We start from the raw sequence: 15,841 nt of genomic DNA, 5'->3' as shown, positions 1-15,841 counted from the left end.
CTGCGTGCACCCAGCCCTGCACCCTCTGTGCATCCTGTGCCTGTCCCTGTACCCCTGTGTGCACCCAGCCCTGCACTGGCTCCTTGCACCCTGCACCCGTGGCCCTCGTGCACCCCCGGCAGCGACACCCCGGCTAGCATGCGGCAGGGGTGGTGCTCAAAGGCACTCGTGTGCGCAGGCCCCATGCACTGGGTGCGAGCGCAGCTGCGCCGGAGCCCGCTGGTCCCAGGCGTGTTTTTCAGTGCAAGCAGCCAGTGCTGCTTGGCCCCGGGGCCACCCCGGGGTGCAGGGCGGCAGGATCCTGCTCCTGGCACTGCTCCTCGCACCACGCAGCCCACGGCTGCTCCCAGCTCTCGCCAGCGCAGCGGCATTTGCTGCGGCCGCTCAAGTCCTTTGGGGCTGGGCTGGGCTGCACGTGCTGAACGCCTCGATTTGGCCTCTGGAGCCGGGCTTTGGCTGGAAAGCGGAGCTTGGTGCAGCAAAGCCTCAGCCTCCTGCCCTTTAAAATCCCATTTTCTCGGCAGCTTAGCTGAAGCCGGTGGGTTTGGGGAGGAAGGCCACATGCAGCACCGCRTTTGGCCTGATGCTGGTACAGGAGCCACCACGTCCTGGCACGACCGCAGCCGTGTCATCCTGGGTTTCCTTTGCTGGGGGAATCTTCTCTCCTGCTTTAAGCTAAATTTGGAGCTGCTCCAGGTTGTTCTTATTAAGAACTTAAATTTATATGGTGTCTTTCATCCCAAAGTGCTCTCCTAAACGTATGAAGCGTTTCCACCTCTCGCTGAGAGCGTCTCTGCCCGTGGCAGCAGCACCGCAGGTCCGGGGCAGGAAACGAGGGTTCCCAGCCRCCTCCGCAGCGGCAGCCTCCGCGGCCGAGGGGAGCGTCCCCAGCCCTCGCCCGGCGTCAGCAAGCTGGAGCAATTAGCTCCCCTTCCGGAGGGAGAAACCACYGCAGAGCCAACTGTCCCCAAAGGCGGTCAGGGCTAAACTGGGTGCTTGGCAGGGTGGTGGGTGCGAGCAGGGCCGGGGAGATACGGCAGTGCTAGGGGACAGGGTGGCAATTGGGAARGGAAGAGAAAGGAAAAGAGGAGAGCGAGAAAGGAAAGTGCTGTTTGCTCCTGGTGCCCCGGGAAGGAGGTTTTGCACGTGCTCCTTGTCCACAAGCAGCGTGCCGGGGGAATACCCACTTGGCAGCCCATCACAATTGCACTGGGCACTTCCAGGATCGCCTCCTACATTTGATTCCATCTCCATCTCCTGTGCGTGCCTACACATGGCGCTCTCCGTTCGCCGGGCCCGCGCTGGGGTGCAGTGAGGGAAAAGCCCAAACGTCGTCCCTTTGCCATGCCGGTGGCTCTGCTGGGCTGGACATGCCCCAAGTCACTGTGAGGATGCTAGATCCTGGGGACAACGTCCTTTCCTGACCGCTGTCCCCACCTGCCTTGCCCCAAAGTGACTCCTGGCACTGCTGGGTGTGGGGCGAAGGGCACTGCAGCCCCCGCAGCCCCGGGATCCCACGGTTACTCACTGGCATAGCAGTTCCCGCCTGCCCCCAGGAAATCTGGCTCTTTCTCAAGGGTTGGTGCGGGAGGAGGGTTTTCCAGGGTATTGCCTGCTCGGCGTTTCTGAGAACAGAGCCACAGTCGCGCCTCAGCTCAGCTCAGGGTTCTGCAAAGCYGGTATTGGCATTCAAAGATTTTTTTTTTTATTATTTGCTCTATTAATATAAATGGAGAAGTGAAAACTATCTACGACAAAGGGAGGGAGAAACCCATGCCGCAGCTTCCTGTTTCCAGGCTGGAGCATGGGTGACTAGAAGGCACCTCTGACGTCACCCTCTCCTTGCTTTGCCTGCCTGGAAGATCCCACCCCGTCCGCCGGTAGTTTCCAAGCTTGCAGCGAGCTCTATAAGAGCGAGATGCAGGTCTGGGGAACCGTAGTCCTGGAGCCTGCACATGGCCTCGCACCCTGAGGCTATGCTGCTAGCTGCGATGCTCATCCTTTCACTCCCTGTGAGTATTTGCAGAGAGCTGGGCTGCTGGGGAGGACAACATCCCACTGGGGTTTCAGTAGTCAAGCTTCTCCTTCAAAGTGCTTGATGGGGAGGAGAGCTCAGGACCCTGGTAATAGGATGGTAATAGAGCGTTTAGCTTACTGCTTCGCATCAGGGTTAGGGAATTAGCAACAGGACGCTGCTACCTTGCCACGCACGATGGGAGGGCAAGGATGGCTAGAGCTTTCAGTTTCCTGGAGCACATCTATCTCAAAAAGCCTCCAACATGGCCATGAGCCTTCGTGAAAGGCCTCCTGGTAGGCAAGGGCTGAATGAGGCCAGGGCAGCGGAGCAGCAGCATGGGGATGGCGCGGGGAAAGGGGTTCAGCTGCCGACCGTTTTGCGGAGAGGGAGAGCGCCGGCGCCGAGCCCCTCGGCTTGCAGGGCACTTCTTTGGCAAAGACGTTCTGCTGTGGCTTGTAACTGCGGACRGTACGGTACCACCTCCGGGAGAAACGCTCTGCTCTAAGGAGCGGGGCTCCTGGATTTTGGTTTTGGCCGAAAAGCACACGCAGAGCAACTCCTCCTGAGCGAGTCTTCAGCTGGGCTGCACGGCTGGGAGCTGCAGCAGCGCAGACGGGGGCTGAGCGGTGTGTCTGTATCTCGGGGTGCTGTTTGTAACCCAGTTCTTGGTGTGTTCATTGGCAGTGTGTCTACCGATGCAAACTAGAGCAGACTTCACCTTCGCTTCCTACATGCGAGCTGCAGGGACTCCAAATKCGAGTGAGTACACAGCGCACTTCCGGAGAACGCAAAGACTGTACAAAGGATAAAGGTATCAGATAGGAACCAGAGGAGAAACTCCCCTTACTGAAAGACATCCTATCCCACACAGGGGTTCATACTGTGAGAGGCAAAGGAAGGTAAAAAGTCCTTTCTTAGACATCAGGACTAGAGATCCATTGCATCTCCAAGGAGATCACTGACTGCAATTACTGTAATCCAGCACAACAGTTCTTCCTCTAAAAAGGAAGATTTAAAAGGAATCCTAAAACCAGGGCAGTGAGTAGACTCAAGTTTTGCTTGCATACATCAGACTTACCCCCAAGGTGATGCCCCGCAGGGCAGAAAGAAGCCAGTGCACATGCTGACACCAGCCCCAACAGCAGTTTGGGCAAGGTGGAGGTACTATCTGGAAAGACRCTACGAAAAGGCGACAGCACTTCAGGGTGGGCCCAAATCTTCAGGGTCTGACGCTAACAGTCTCATGTTTTTTTCTTTCAGAATCCAAACACGAGCCATGGGTCTTTTTCCCAACTGGTCTGCTTCCATGGGTAGAGCCCACGGCCCAGCTGGAAGACCTGATATCAGCAGCGGCCTTGCTGACACTTTGTCTCTCTCCCTTTTACACCATTTCTCCCCGTTTACTGAAGAAAGCACCACCCTGAATGTCAAGGCCCAGCTGCTAGCAGTGCTTGGGAAGCGTTGAGAACAAGAAAGCAGCAGGGGAGACAGACGGGAGAGTCCGTGACACAGCATGAGCAGCAATGTTATCCGCTCTCCAGCTGGAGTGGGACACTGCAGCTGGGCAGGCAGGGGAGCTCTGCTCCTCACCTTCTCGATGCAGTGTTTCATGGTTGGGAGGTACCAAATAACTCCCGTAAAAACACTGTCCCAGGTATGTTCTGCTTTATACTTCTGATGGGACAGGAAGTTTGGTATTCCTGTAATATGCTTGCTGTCTTATCTTGTCCAAAACAACAAAATAAAGAACGCTAAATATATTTTGGAAAAGTTTCTTTTTGCGGTTCAGAACGCCTATGAGAGCCCTGGGAACAGCGCTACCTTTTTCCAGACAGCTGCTGGGAGCCATTTCCCATTCAAAGCCTCATGCTGTAAAGCTCCTGCTCTTTATTTCAAGAGTTTCATATCAGCTGTGTCACTTCACTGGGCTGTTTTATATGACCTAAGAGACCTGAGAATCCAAGCAGAGAAGACTTCCCCTATCTTGGGAAGCCAGGCAAGGCTATTATGACTTAAAATGTCAGTTGTGCTCTTCTGGAGTGTCTTTTCAGGGCCACAAAGTCCTCTGAAATGGCTGCAGCCAAACTGGTTAAATAGACAAAAGATTTTAAAACTTTCATAAGCTCTTAGAGTAACAGGACAGAATTCTAGAAATAAGCATCCCTTCCTCATACCCCAGTATTTCTTCTGGCAAAGAAACAAACCCAAGCGGTGAAACAAAGTCTCTTTGTTTTAATAGATTTAAATAACTAATAACTTTTAATAACTAAAAGTGCCATAAGCACTGTGTCAGAGAGAGACCTTCTCCGCTGCTTGGMACAGGTGAAAAGGAGATGCAAACCTGGCTGGGGTGGGTCCAATTTATCCCTCTCTTGGTTCTGTCTTCCTGAGCTCAGAGCTCAAGATGCTTCTCCATCTGCTCTCTCAACTTGTATTTCTGAATCTGGAACAAAGWGCAGAGAAAAGGAGGAGAGAATCAGAGAAGAGACAGCAAAAACAAATTCTGCCCATCATGCCTGCCCTGCCCCAGCCTGTCTCATACCTTGCCTGAGACTGTGAGCGGATACTGATTCACAAACACAACGTACCGGGGGATCTTGAAATGAGAGATCTGGAAAGAGAAAAACAACAGCTCCACAGCCTGCAAGGAACAGCACATCCAGCACATATGCTGCTTGCRGTACCTACCGCTCGGTGCTGAGCCAGGGCTATGAGGGCTGGATCCCAAGCTGCTCTAAACCACGGCAATTTCCTCTGCAAATTTACAGCAGCTGCTGGGTGGGCTGGTCCGGCAGGGTACTGAATTACTGGGCACACGAGTGGAAGACCTACCTTCCCTTTGCAGAACGCTTTAATGTCTTCCTCCGTGCATTTCTGCCCAACTCTCACTCGGATGCAGGCACAGATCTCTTCTCCCATCCGCGAATCCTTCACGCCAACCACCTGGTTGGGACAGAAGGACGTGTGAGCCCTAGGAGACACCCGTCTCCTCGCACACGCTGGCTGTGCCTGCAGGGCACCCGCACTGGCCCACGGCACAGGCCCTGACCCGCGTCGCTGGATGTAGGAGCTCTGTGGCTTGGGATGGGGCTGCACTGCTGTAAAGGCAGTCTGAGCTGCTTCATCATCTCACGGGAGCTTTCCACGTGACACCTTCCTCCCAGGAGGACCTCCCTACTGCTTGTCAGAAGATACATGGCAGAGCAGTGTGGGCATTCAGGGCTGCTCTCTCCCACAGACTGTAGCATCTTTCTTTTCTCTGCAAAATCACTGTGGATTAGTCACTGGAGTGAGGGCTGAGTCAGACCAGCTAGGCATGATGTCATCTCAGGTATAACGTGGGCCTGTCGTCATCTTTCTTTGTGACTTTGCTTCTCCAACTGTAAAAATGGGGCAATAGGTTTCACGGCTGACAAGACGACCTGGGAAGCTTATTCAAAATACTTTGAGATCTCCAGAGGAAATTGCAGGAGAGGGATGAAGTAGAATAACCCTTCTAATGGCAGATCTTAGTGGATCTTTCCCTGTATTACCAGGAGATCAGATCATTTGATGTGGGAGTCAGGCTTCCCAAGCCTGATCTCTCTCAAGTTTGCTTGCACAATTTCTCAAGAGTCCTCTACTGTCATTCCCCGCCTTGAACTGGTATCTCAAAATCCTAGAGACACGTCAGTCCTTTTGAATCCAGGGCAGTGACATAAAGCCCTAGAAACTACATAAACAGGTCTGGTTTGCAACCCATCTGCACTGGGAATATTCCAAGGAGAGATGCTAGCCTGGCGCAGGCACAACACTTATTTAATAACTGGTTTATTTATGGGGAGACTTGTCTGGCACAAAACCTGGAGGAGAACAATCCCAGCAGATTGGGAGCAGCTGCTAAATGCCACAAATCATTTCTTTCTTGTGAACAGATGAAACTAAGTCTAACTCCTCATCTTCAGGGGCTCATTGGAGGAGTCTTTTTTGATTTCAGAGCTCAGTAATTAATTATCAGTAAAAACCGTCCTTTTAGAGTGCTTTCTAGATAAGAATTTTAGAGAGAGTTATGAAAGTGGACGGGGAATCAAAAAATCAAAGCAGAGTGATGGCTGCCACTTCGCAGGTGTGAAGCTGATGCACCAGGAGTTTGCCCATGTCTATGTGCCCTATGCCAAATATAGGAACAGACCCAGGAGCTCTGCTTGCCCTTTCCATGCCATGAGCCTTTCCCTCCTGGTTACCAACTAAGATTACAAGAAAGGAGAAGCTGAAAACAGGTGAAGACAAGCAGGTCCCAAGCAGCCATCACGGGTGGCTTTGTGTACAGGTTTTCCACTGCATTAACCATCACTGCTTGCCCACCGCCCTCCCTCCCACTCACCTGGACCTCCTCAACTTTGGGATGAGTGTGGAGAAACTGCTCAATTTCCGCTGGGTAGATGTTCTCTCCTCCCCGAATAATCATGTCCTTGCAGCGACCTATAATTTTGCAGTAGCCGTGCTCATCCAAACTCGCAAGGTCCCTGCAACAACACCACAATCCTGCTCCTATCCCAGCTAGGTGGAAGAATGACTGATCCACCCAGCCAGTCTGATCTGAAGGCCAGGTCAGAGCATCTGGAGGGGAAAGCTGAGATGTCCCCTGCCCATGGATGTACTGTGCTTTCTGAACCCTGAAAAGAAAACTCCTGTGGAGATCAGAGAGTTTCTGTTACAGCCAGACACTGTCATCAGCAGCAAAACATCTGGTTTGGGGAAGAGGATTCCTTCCATGGTCGACCCTATCTCCAGCATATATCCCCGCAGTCCTTCCCCTCTCAGAGGAAGGGCACAATTGCACCAACAGTGAAGCAAATATCCCCATCTCCAGAGGCAGTTCACACTGAGGGCTATGTGCTAAAGGCTGTTCTGAAGTTCATGGAGATGGACGGATGGATCAGAGAGCTAAATTTGTTCTATTTTCCCTACTTCGGAAATCACTGCCAAACCACTCATGTACGTATATGTCCCCATCCATTGACACCCTACAGGACAGGCTTAGAAGAGAAGGGATGTTTCCAGACTCACCCAGTCTTGTACCACCTATCATCAGAGACCACTTCACTTGTTTTGGCAGGGTCATCCCAGTACCCCAGCATGACGCARTAGCCGCGGATCTGAAGTTCCCCAGGAGTGTTTAGAGGTACAGACTCCCCTGTTGCTGAATCCTCAATCTTTGCCTGCAATGGAAGAGAGCCAGGGCCTTCAGGAAGCTAAGCCAAGCGTTATGACACAGACCAGCTCCAGCAGCAGAAAGGGAGGATGAGCTGAGGTCTGCTGTGARCAGAGAATGTGGAGCAGGTGGGAGGGTCACGTTCACCTCTGTGTGGGGGAAGATGCATCCCACAGTCTCAGTTCTTCTGGCAAAGCTGTCATTGGGGAATCCCATGAAGGTGACAGGGCTGTTTTCTGTGGTCCCATAGGCAACCTGCAAATACAAGAAGAGAAACATTCCTCAAGGGGAAAGGAGACAGCACAGATCTAGGTCTGGGAAAGATGAAGCTAGCGATGAGCACAAGTGAGAACTGGGGTGGAAGGAGGATGTTTCCACAAGTCATTCACATCACAGGCAAACACTTTGCTCTCTTGGCCCTCTAAAGGGGATTTCCAGATACTCCTACCAGCATGAAAAACTTGTCAAGCAGACAGGAGGCTCAAGCGCCTGAATGGYACAGCTTTGCTCTCCGACCTCCCACCATCCAAGGCACTTTGGGTGTCATTTACTCTTGATAACCCACCTGCTTTTCCTAGASAACCCCAGGGTTTGCCCTACTCTTTTTTTACCTCTGCACATCTCCCCGAGCCCTCTCCTGTTTACTCCCTACCATCTCTGCCAGATATTGGTTCTGCCTTTGTGCCCTTGCAGCCATCTACTCAAGCTGTGCTCAGTTCACCTTGCATCTTCTATAGCTTGGGGTACATTGGACATCAACCTTGGAAAAAATCCTGGAGCCAGKAGCGGGCTCCTGTGGGAGACAAGTCCCCCACCACAGGGCTGTTTGCTCCAATTCCCTTTGTGCAGACATCAGCTCCTGTAACCCTTGTAAAGGCATCACGAGGCTGCACAGTGCTCAGTGCAGCTACTTTTACGAACCAAAAGCATCACAGCAGGACAAAGGCTTCTCACTGCTAAAACTCTTTCACTGCTAATCCCAACAGCAGGCTCTGCGTTACTTCAGCTGAAGGTCACTTCTCCTCGGAGGAAAATTCCAGCTCTTTAAGCCCAACTCAGTGGTCTGCCGAGTTCACCAAGTCAGAGACACCAGGAGCCAGGAATGAGGTGCTCTGGGAAGCTCTGGGCTGCGGTTCACAGTGCTGTTCCTGCAACAGCTGCTTCRTCTCCCATTCCTGGGAGCTGCATTCCAGTACTGGGACATGCCAGAGTGCTTTTCTGATCTCTGCAGTCCTCTCAGTACACCGCGTGTTGTCACTAGTGGCTGCTTTGCTGGGGGAGCATGGCTGGGAAGGGACCGAAGCAGGAAGTATTTGCTCCTTTCTCCTCTGCATCTTCAAAGACAGATACATGAGTCTCTCTGAACCGTCAAATCAGACAGAGGTTGACCATCTTCCTACAGCCTTGGCACACAGATCCGGCTTCTGCCTTTAGAAGCAAACTTTGCAAAGGACCATGCTGAGGCATCCTGAGCAGGCCTGGGGACTGGTGGGAGGGCTCAGAGCTTACAGCAACCTGGAGCAGCAGAAGGATCTCATGTTGGGCACAGGGTCTGTTGTAACTTTTGGTGCTCTTGTTTGACTACACTGGGGTCAGCCTGAATCTGAACGGGTGATTTGGGGGAGCCTCTTCCTAGCCAGGGATCTGGAGGAGATTGTCTCCAGGGTGCTGCAGGGACCATCTGGTGAAAAACTATGCTACTAGTAGCCTGGCAACCCAAAGTAGCGACTGTAAACAGGCTTCTCCAGCCAGACATAATGATAGCTTAGCAGTCGGGGAGGAAACCTACAGTGTTTAATGCTCAGAAAGGATTTCTTTCCCACCTGCTAATAAGAGTCCTGTGGCTGGATCAAATGACTGATGAGACACAAATCCAAGGTCTTAAACACATATTTAAAAAATCCCAATGCATGTGTTTTTTTGTTTTATTCTGGTGGAGGAACTGGAGTATCAGTCCCAGGATCCTGGCCAAATCCTGAGTCAATCCTTTCTGTCTCTCCAAATTGCTCTAGCAGTTTAATTGGACGCAGCAGCACGCAGCTCCGCTGCAGGATGTTGCTGTGGGTGCTGTGGCGCACCAGTCTCCCCCAGACACCTGGTAACATGCCGTGCACCACAAGCTCAGCTGCATACCCCGAGCACTAGATGTCCCATAAACACCCTCAGTAACAGAGATGGCATGGCCAGGGTTGCCAGAAGCACCACGTCGAAGCACTGCGAGCGGCATAGTTTGAACAACCTCAGCGAAACCAGTGCTTCCCAGCTCAGCCCAAAGAGCAACGAGGTCCGAACCTCTCACCTTTAGCCTCCCGTGGGGACTGCTGCCCGAGCTCTGCCTGCCCCTCCTCGGCTGCCTGGGGCCAGCCGTCCTCCCTACAGCCAGCAACTAGGATGTTGCTCCTGAYTTTTCCAGCATAGGATTTCTTCTCTCTTTAGATATTATTTTCCTCACTTGCGTGCTTTGGATCTAGGCAGTGGCTAAGGCAAGCATCGTGTCAGTTATGCTGTCCTTTCTTTTCCCTCATCTGACACGTGGCGTTTTCTGTAATAGCTCCTGCTTTCCAGCCCAGCCACAGCTCAAGTCAGCACGGGATGAAACAATGCTTGCACAAAACCCCATGCACCAATTTAAGGTTGGAGATATCCATGAAGATTCATAGTTTTCAAGACCCAAAGGGACATTTTCGATCATCTAGTCTTGTCATCCTGTATAATTCAGTCCAAAGAGCCTCACCCAGTAATTTCTGCATCAGATCCATAATTTCCACTGGAGCCATATCTAGTGTCAAGGCAAAGATTTTAAGAGGCAAGGAGTCCAGCTAGGACTCTTGGCTTTGAGAGGAGCTATGGAGAGTACAGAATATAACTGACTGTAAGTCCTCTTTCACTATGAGGGCCACAAATGACCTACCAATGCCCAGCAAGTTGATCAGTCCTGCCATCAGGGATGACAAGGATAGCTCCAAAACAAACTGCTTCCTAACTTATTCCTGGTGACAAGARTTTCATTCTTTGTGAATCCTAAGCCTCTGTCTAAGCTGGAAATAAAAAGAACATCTTAATAGAACTGTGTGTTTTTTAAAGCACATTTTAAAAACATTTCCTGCTAATGCTGTTTAAACACTGGCCACTGTGGAACAGGCAAAACAGCTTGAAGAAGGCAGYGTCTAAAAATTAAAAATAAAGTAAAAACAATGAGACTCCAGCCTCCTCGGTAAACATTTGGGAAGCAGCCTGATCTGGTGGGTAGAACTGGGACTCTGAAGACCCTGGGTTCTTCCCCACCTGYGCCACTTATTTACTGCATCACTTGGAACAAGTCACATCAGCTCTGTGTTCCTGTTTTCCCAACTGTTCAATGGCAATAAAAACATTAATTTCTCTCTGCATTCAACTGCTATTAGGARGTTGCAATGAAAAGGCTGACTTTAGAACTACATTACGCCATGTAGGGTTACATGGGGTAGAGTTGGAGTGGAAGATCAGGTCCACAGAAGGGCATGAGATCCTTAGAGGAAAACCCACCAGCCGCAAATGGTGGGCAGGGACGCCCCTCTTCACCCCCCTCTGGTTCTGTTGCACTGGAGAATGATGCCAGGATTTGAACCACCAAACTAAAATGTAGAGAAACTGAGCTTCACTGAAGACAATACTGGCCTCGGAGAAGAGACGCAAATTGACCGTGAAATAATAGGGATTTTCAGACTTCAAAGAGGGTGTAATGAACAACAGAAAGCAGACAAGCAACCCAAGAGATGTGCTAAGGGACCTCTAGCTGGCTCTTTGAACCCCTCTCACTGTAACATGTCGGATGGATTTAATTATCTCTAAGCCCATGCTGAGTGTTTTGTCTGCCTCAAATATCTCCACTGAAGTCAATTCCAGCCCTTCCCTTGGCAGCCAGCTCCAAACTGTTCTTAGCTCAGCAATGATCCTTCCTCATTCAATCATTCACTACAAAGATCACCCCAAGTTTTCCTGTCCTCTGGGGATGTGTCTTGTTGCTTTGGAGCTGTTCTGCTAGCCCAAATTGTATTGGAATATTCCTGAACCCTCAGGTCATCTTTACTGCTGCAAAAACAACTTCTGATCACACTAGCCCTATGTCACRCTGCGATTTCATTTCCTTCTACAGCAACAGTACCATCTTTGTGTCAAAACATCAGGACACAAACAAGCAGGTTTTGTAGGACAAACCTCCAAGGGCGGCCACCCTGCTGGCATTTCTCCCCATGCGGAGAGCTGCCAGACAGTCCCAGTTTGGATGGGGCTTAAAATGTTCCCAAAAATATCAGGTGCCCAAAGCACTGTCTTTGTGTTGTAACACGCAATGGCTTTGCCTCGGGAGGAGGCTGCTGCGAAAATGGCAACCCAGCCYGCCCAGTCCAGAAGACTGCTGCTGAAAACTGGCCTCCTGTTACTGTACAGCCAGGACAAACTGCTCCTCATGGCCCGGAATTAAAGCTGCCTCTCTTCTTTCCAGGCTGAGTAGCTGTCTTGAGGCTCGCAAGTATTTGCCCAGCCCTGCCAACATTTCAGAAATGCTGCCCAGTGGCAACCAGCAAAGGCATGTGCAGTTACTTGCTATTTTATCAGCAGCTTGATAAATGTTTTTTGCTCTGCAATTATTCTCCCTGGTACTGGGGTGGCAATATGTTTGGGAGAAGTAGAATAAAAAGCAAAAAGAGAGAGGGAATTTGCAGCGACAGAGTGCTTTGGAAAGGTGGAAAAATACTGGTTTGGGGCATCTGAAAGCTCCAAGCTGCTGGAGAAGGAAACCCGGCAAAACCCTAGGCACAAAGGTAGTATTCCCACAGACTTGGAGAGCTCAGCCCCCACTGCAGACATGTCTAAAAGTCCAGTATCTTGATGTTTCCATGCTGTATGATAAACTACCATTTTAAATGTTTTCATAGCATGTTCCCATAGCTTGTGCAGCTAGTGAAACCACCTCCTCATCAGATCCTACCCAGCAATGAGATGGGATGGGTAGGTCTCACTTTGGCTAAGGATAAGTAGGGAAGCTGTCACCRAGTGGGGCTGATTTTCCATTTTGGGAAGAGAGAGGACTCATGGCTGGGGGCATTTGGGAAAGTCAGAAGTCTCCCAGGGATCAGAAAGGGGGTGGGAGCAGAGCGGGCAGACATCAACGGGGAGCCAAAGTGGCACCATGTCACTGGGCCCAGGCCATGCTGCCCTGGAAGAAAGCAGTCGAAAGGAAGGAGGTGCACCCACCACCACCTCGCCACGCGCTGCAGACAGCCTGCGCCCTCGCTGCTCAGTGCAAGGCACCCTTCAAGCATGTGAAAAAGAAACGGTAAGCCGCGTCTGAGCTCAGAGCCCCAAACACAACTGCTGGGATGCTCGCAGGTTGCTGAAGGCCAGGGATTTCTCAGGTACTGTCTGGAAGAAGGGGGACCCTGGACTCCCTCTGGGGCTCCCTGTTGCTCACCAGGGCCCCCCAAACACTGTCTGGAGGGTTCTCTGCACCACAAACAGCCCTCCTGGGACACTCAGGGCCACGTGGCCTCGCTTGCGCCTCTCCCTGTCCTGCTCCCTCCCCACCACCCGGTGCCAGGGAGCGGCAGAACCTCCGTTCTGCAAGGGCTCGTCCCGAGCGGGATGCCATGGGCGCCCAGGGCACCTCCCCAAGCTGGTCTGAGCCCTCTCCGCCAGGCAACAAAAAGGCCTGGTCCCCAAGGCCAGCTACACTAGCGTTGCTCCGCTGGCTTCAGTGAGGTCACTGCCAGTGTGCGCTGACCTACAGACCAGATCTCGATTCCCCGCAAAATTACAAAATTAGGCTTGAGTGGACAATGGAATATTTCAAACATGGAATATTTCATGTGCTGCTGTCTTCATGCAACAGAAYTGCTAATACTAACAAAAATAAAGATGAAACATGGAAAAGACCATCTCCAGTGTTGTATCAAAACAGCTCTGACCTGCAGCACCAAAGCAACACCCCAAATCTATATTCATACTGTTTTTTTTAAAAACAGTGTATTTATTTGCTTAGCCCACAAGGGCCTCCGAGAAGGAGAGGAGGGGAGCCAAGCATTTGCAAATTACTAGGCACCGTGAATGTTTGCAGAACTGTTAATCAATTAAGAAAGAGAGGATCGTAGGATAATCCTGCCTCTTCTGAGATGTCCCAGCAGCTCTGCTCCCGGGGGGTGTGCGAGGCGACGGGCTGGCCGGGGCTCAGCTCGCTGTGGTCTCCTGCCCCGGCAGAGGGAACACCGACACTGCTCCCATTGTCACCACCGGACTGCAAGCCACCCACGAGACATGAGCAGGGACCAGGCACGCTGGGAACTTTTGAGGATCGCTGCGCGTTTGCTGGCCAGCCTTACTCATCCCCAGTCAAGGCCTGCGAAACCCGGGGAGGGAATGCCAGACCCTGCCAGCGAGTGGCTCAAAACACAAACAGCTGGGAGCCCAGGGGCCTCTCCCAGAGCCAGGCGAGGTGCCAGTTGTGGAAGGTGCCAACTGGCTCCTGCCACAGGAATGTGCTCACCGAGGCATAGAAATCAAAAACATTAGGAGAAAGAACTTCCTTTTATTAAACATTTGTGCCTGGAGGAACGGAGCTGAAAAGCAGACACTCAGTAGCTCAGGAGCACTGCCCTGCTGCCATCGCACAGCAGGACCAAAAATGACACAGCATCCACTTAACCTGTGCTGCACCGAACAGGCTGGCTGGGAGCCCTCCAGGGCAGAAACACATCTTCCCACCTTGCACTAGCAGAGCGTTGTAGCAACTAAATCACAGCATCTTCACCCAAAAAGTACAGGCCTTACCCGAGTTCAGAGCCTGACTACTCCGGCCACACCATATCCATGCAGAGGGATGGTCCCCGTCCCCCAAAACCTGCAATCTCAGCCAGCGATCATATAAAGGGTGGAGGAAAGGGAAGCACATCCTTAGAGAATGAAAGGAGAGAGGATGGTTTGAAGTTTGTACAGTTTAACTCCAAAAGGGGTCTTGTTCCAGAAACACATGCGGTCTATTAGATCTATTTATGGATGGAGTCTGCAAGGCCCTCACTACCTTTTTGCTCCACTCTGACTCACACTGGAAGAAATCTCTGCAGAAATAGTAAGCTGTTAGCCAATACTTTTTATATGGGGATGGCAAAAGCAAGTATCAGAGTATCAAGCATCAAGCGCACTCAGYGAGGGAGCACAGATATGCTACCTAGATTCAGTGTCCAACAAAAACAGGCTGACTTTTAAATCTTACCAATGCATTCCTCCTGCACAAGTACGGCTCTCAGATAACTTTCAGGAATTGCTCAACAGATGATTTTGAGCGAGACTAAGGCAGTCAAACCTGCTCAAGAAAAATCAGTCAGTGGAAAGAAAAAGATGATTTGGGGGGATGATTTTGTTTTTTCTTTTCCCGTCATTCACCCAGCTGCTGGTCTGAGTCTTACTAACAATCTACACTGACAGGGCACTGAGTCCTGATCAGCCTGGAGTGACAAAGAAGGAAAACAGGGAGGTTTGGGAGCCACCACACCTGACCATTGGGGTGGCTGCTGAATCTATTGGTCAGGCATAAGCAAAAATATCTGGCAGCATTATTTTGACCAAAGAGTTTTGAAGACTACAGTAACGACAGTAGTAAGCGCTGCAGCAGGTCCCTACAGGAGGAGCCTGTAGGTCCTACAGTAACAGTACGTCTCAGGAGACAAGGCAGGGAGGATCACTTCATGCTGAAGTGAGCGGCGAAGCCCCAGCTGTTCACTAGCAGGGCGTTGCATGTCAGGACTGACAAATATTGGAGGACTGACATGGCCTGGTTTGCACCAAGGTCCCACATTACACCATCATTCAGCCAATCCCATCTGCCCCACAGGCTCATCAGAACCTAAATTCACACCCCAGAAGCCCTCTCTCCCCCAAATTAGTCATGCAATAAGGAGACCATTCAAACCGACATCTGCCGAGGCGCATGGGCTGCCAGGCAGTTTGCATAACACCGTCTGGAGCATGCTCAGTGGCGCTGGCTAATTCCTCCTTGCAACAATGGAAAAACCCAGAAATCTCTGTGAATAAGTCAGTCTGTGTCCTAAGTCAGCCCTTGGATTTCCTCCCTTTCTTGAGACTGTCTCGCCTCTGCAAAAGCTCCACTGGGGCTTTGTAGCCAGCCTCAGGAGCAGAAAATTCAACAAGCTCACAGTTATGTGCTCGGCTCTCAGCTGTTGCTGCAGCCAGGAACTGGCTGGAAACCAGTTCAAAATGTTCCACTTCCAAACCCCACCCCACAACTCCTCCTGGATCGCTCCCTTCACGCTCACAAAAGTGGGCACCCAGGCTATTAACTGCTTTGCTTTATCCATTGCTATCGGGAGAGCAAGGGACACCCCCGCGGTTAACTCGCCTCTGCATAATGACTCCGGCAACTGCTGCTCTGAGACAGGCACCAGCGCAGGCCCCAGTCCCCTCTCTGACAGCGATTTCATTGCTTTGCTACCAACGCCCATGCCTTTCCCCGTCCCCAGCCTCACCCCGGGAGCCACAGGCATTACCAGCCACCACATCTGAGCCAGGCATGAAGCAGTGCACCACTGTCCTCCYGGCTGCTCTTCCCCCAGCCGTGCATCCACCAGCCTGTGCCCCAT

At 51.5% G+C, this 15,841-nt stretch overlaps 2 protein-coding genes and 1 long non-coding RNA gene across 3 annotated transcripts in view; 1 reads left to right on the top strand and 2 right to left on the bottom strand.

Annotated features, from left to right (window-relative positions):
• RSAD1 (radical S-adenosyl methionine domain containing 1) overlaps positions 1 to 632 on the bottom strand; it is a 4,544-nt gene extending 3,912 nt beyond the window's left edge. Inside the window, exon 1 of the mRNA XM_026090588.1 lies at positions 594 to 632. Coding sequence (XP_025946373.1) covers positions 594 to 632 — 39 coding nt within the window. The remainder of the gene's footprint in view (positions 1 to 593) is intronic.
• A 1,105-nt stretch (positions 633 to 1,737) lies between these two features.
• On the top strand, positions 1,738 to 3,759 carry LOC112977733. The gene is made up of 3 exons (XR_003257625.1): positions 1,738 to 2,012; positions 2,702 to 2,776; positions 3,278 to 3,759. It is a non-coding gene; the product is annotated as an uncharacterized LOC112977733 (long non-coding RNA).
• Positions 3,760 to 4,217: 458 nt separating this feature from the next.
• The window catches only part of ACSF2 (acyl-CoA synthetase family member 2), a 38,229-nt gene continuing 26,605 nt past the window's right edge, over positions 4,218 to 15,841 (bottom strand). Inside the window, exons 11-16 of the mRNA XM_026090427.1 lie at positions 7,359 to 7,466; positions 7,067 to 7,218; positions 6,381 to 6,522; positions 4,850 to 4,960; positions 4,560 to 4,628; positions 4,218 to 4,460 (exon numbers count right to left, since the gene is read on the bottom strand). Of these exons, the coding sequence (XP_025946212.1) occupies positions 4,410 to 4,460; positions 4,560 to 4,628; positions 4,850 to 4,960; positions 6,381 to 6,522; positions 7,067 to 7,218; positions 7,359 to 7,466 (633 nt within the window). The 3' untranslated portion in view covers positions 4,218 to 4,409. The remainder of the gene's footprint in view (positions 4,461 to 4,559; positions 4,629 to 4,849; positions 4,961 to 6,380; positions 6,523 to 7,066; positions 7,219 to 7,358; positions 7,467 to 15,841) is intronic.

This window comes from Apteryx rowi, unplaced genomic scaffold, assembly GCF_003343035.1.
Source record: "Apteryx rowi isolate R43461 unplaced genomic scaffold, aptRow1 scaffold_86, whole genome shotgun sequence".
Classification (NCBI taxonomy): Eukaryota; Metazoa; Chordata; class Aves; order Apterygiformes; family Apterygidae; genus Apteryx; species Apteryx rowi.
This window is presented reverse-complemented; position numbering and strand designations above follow the sequence as displayed.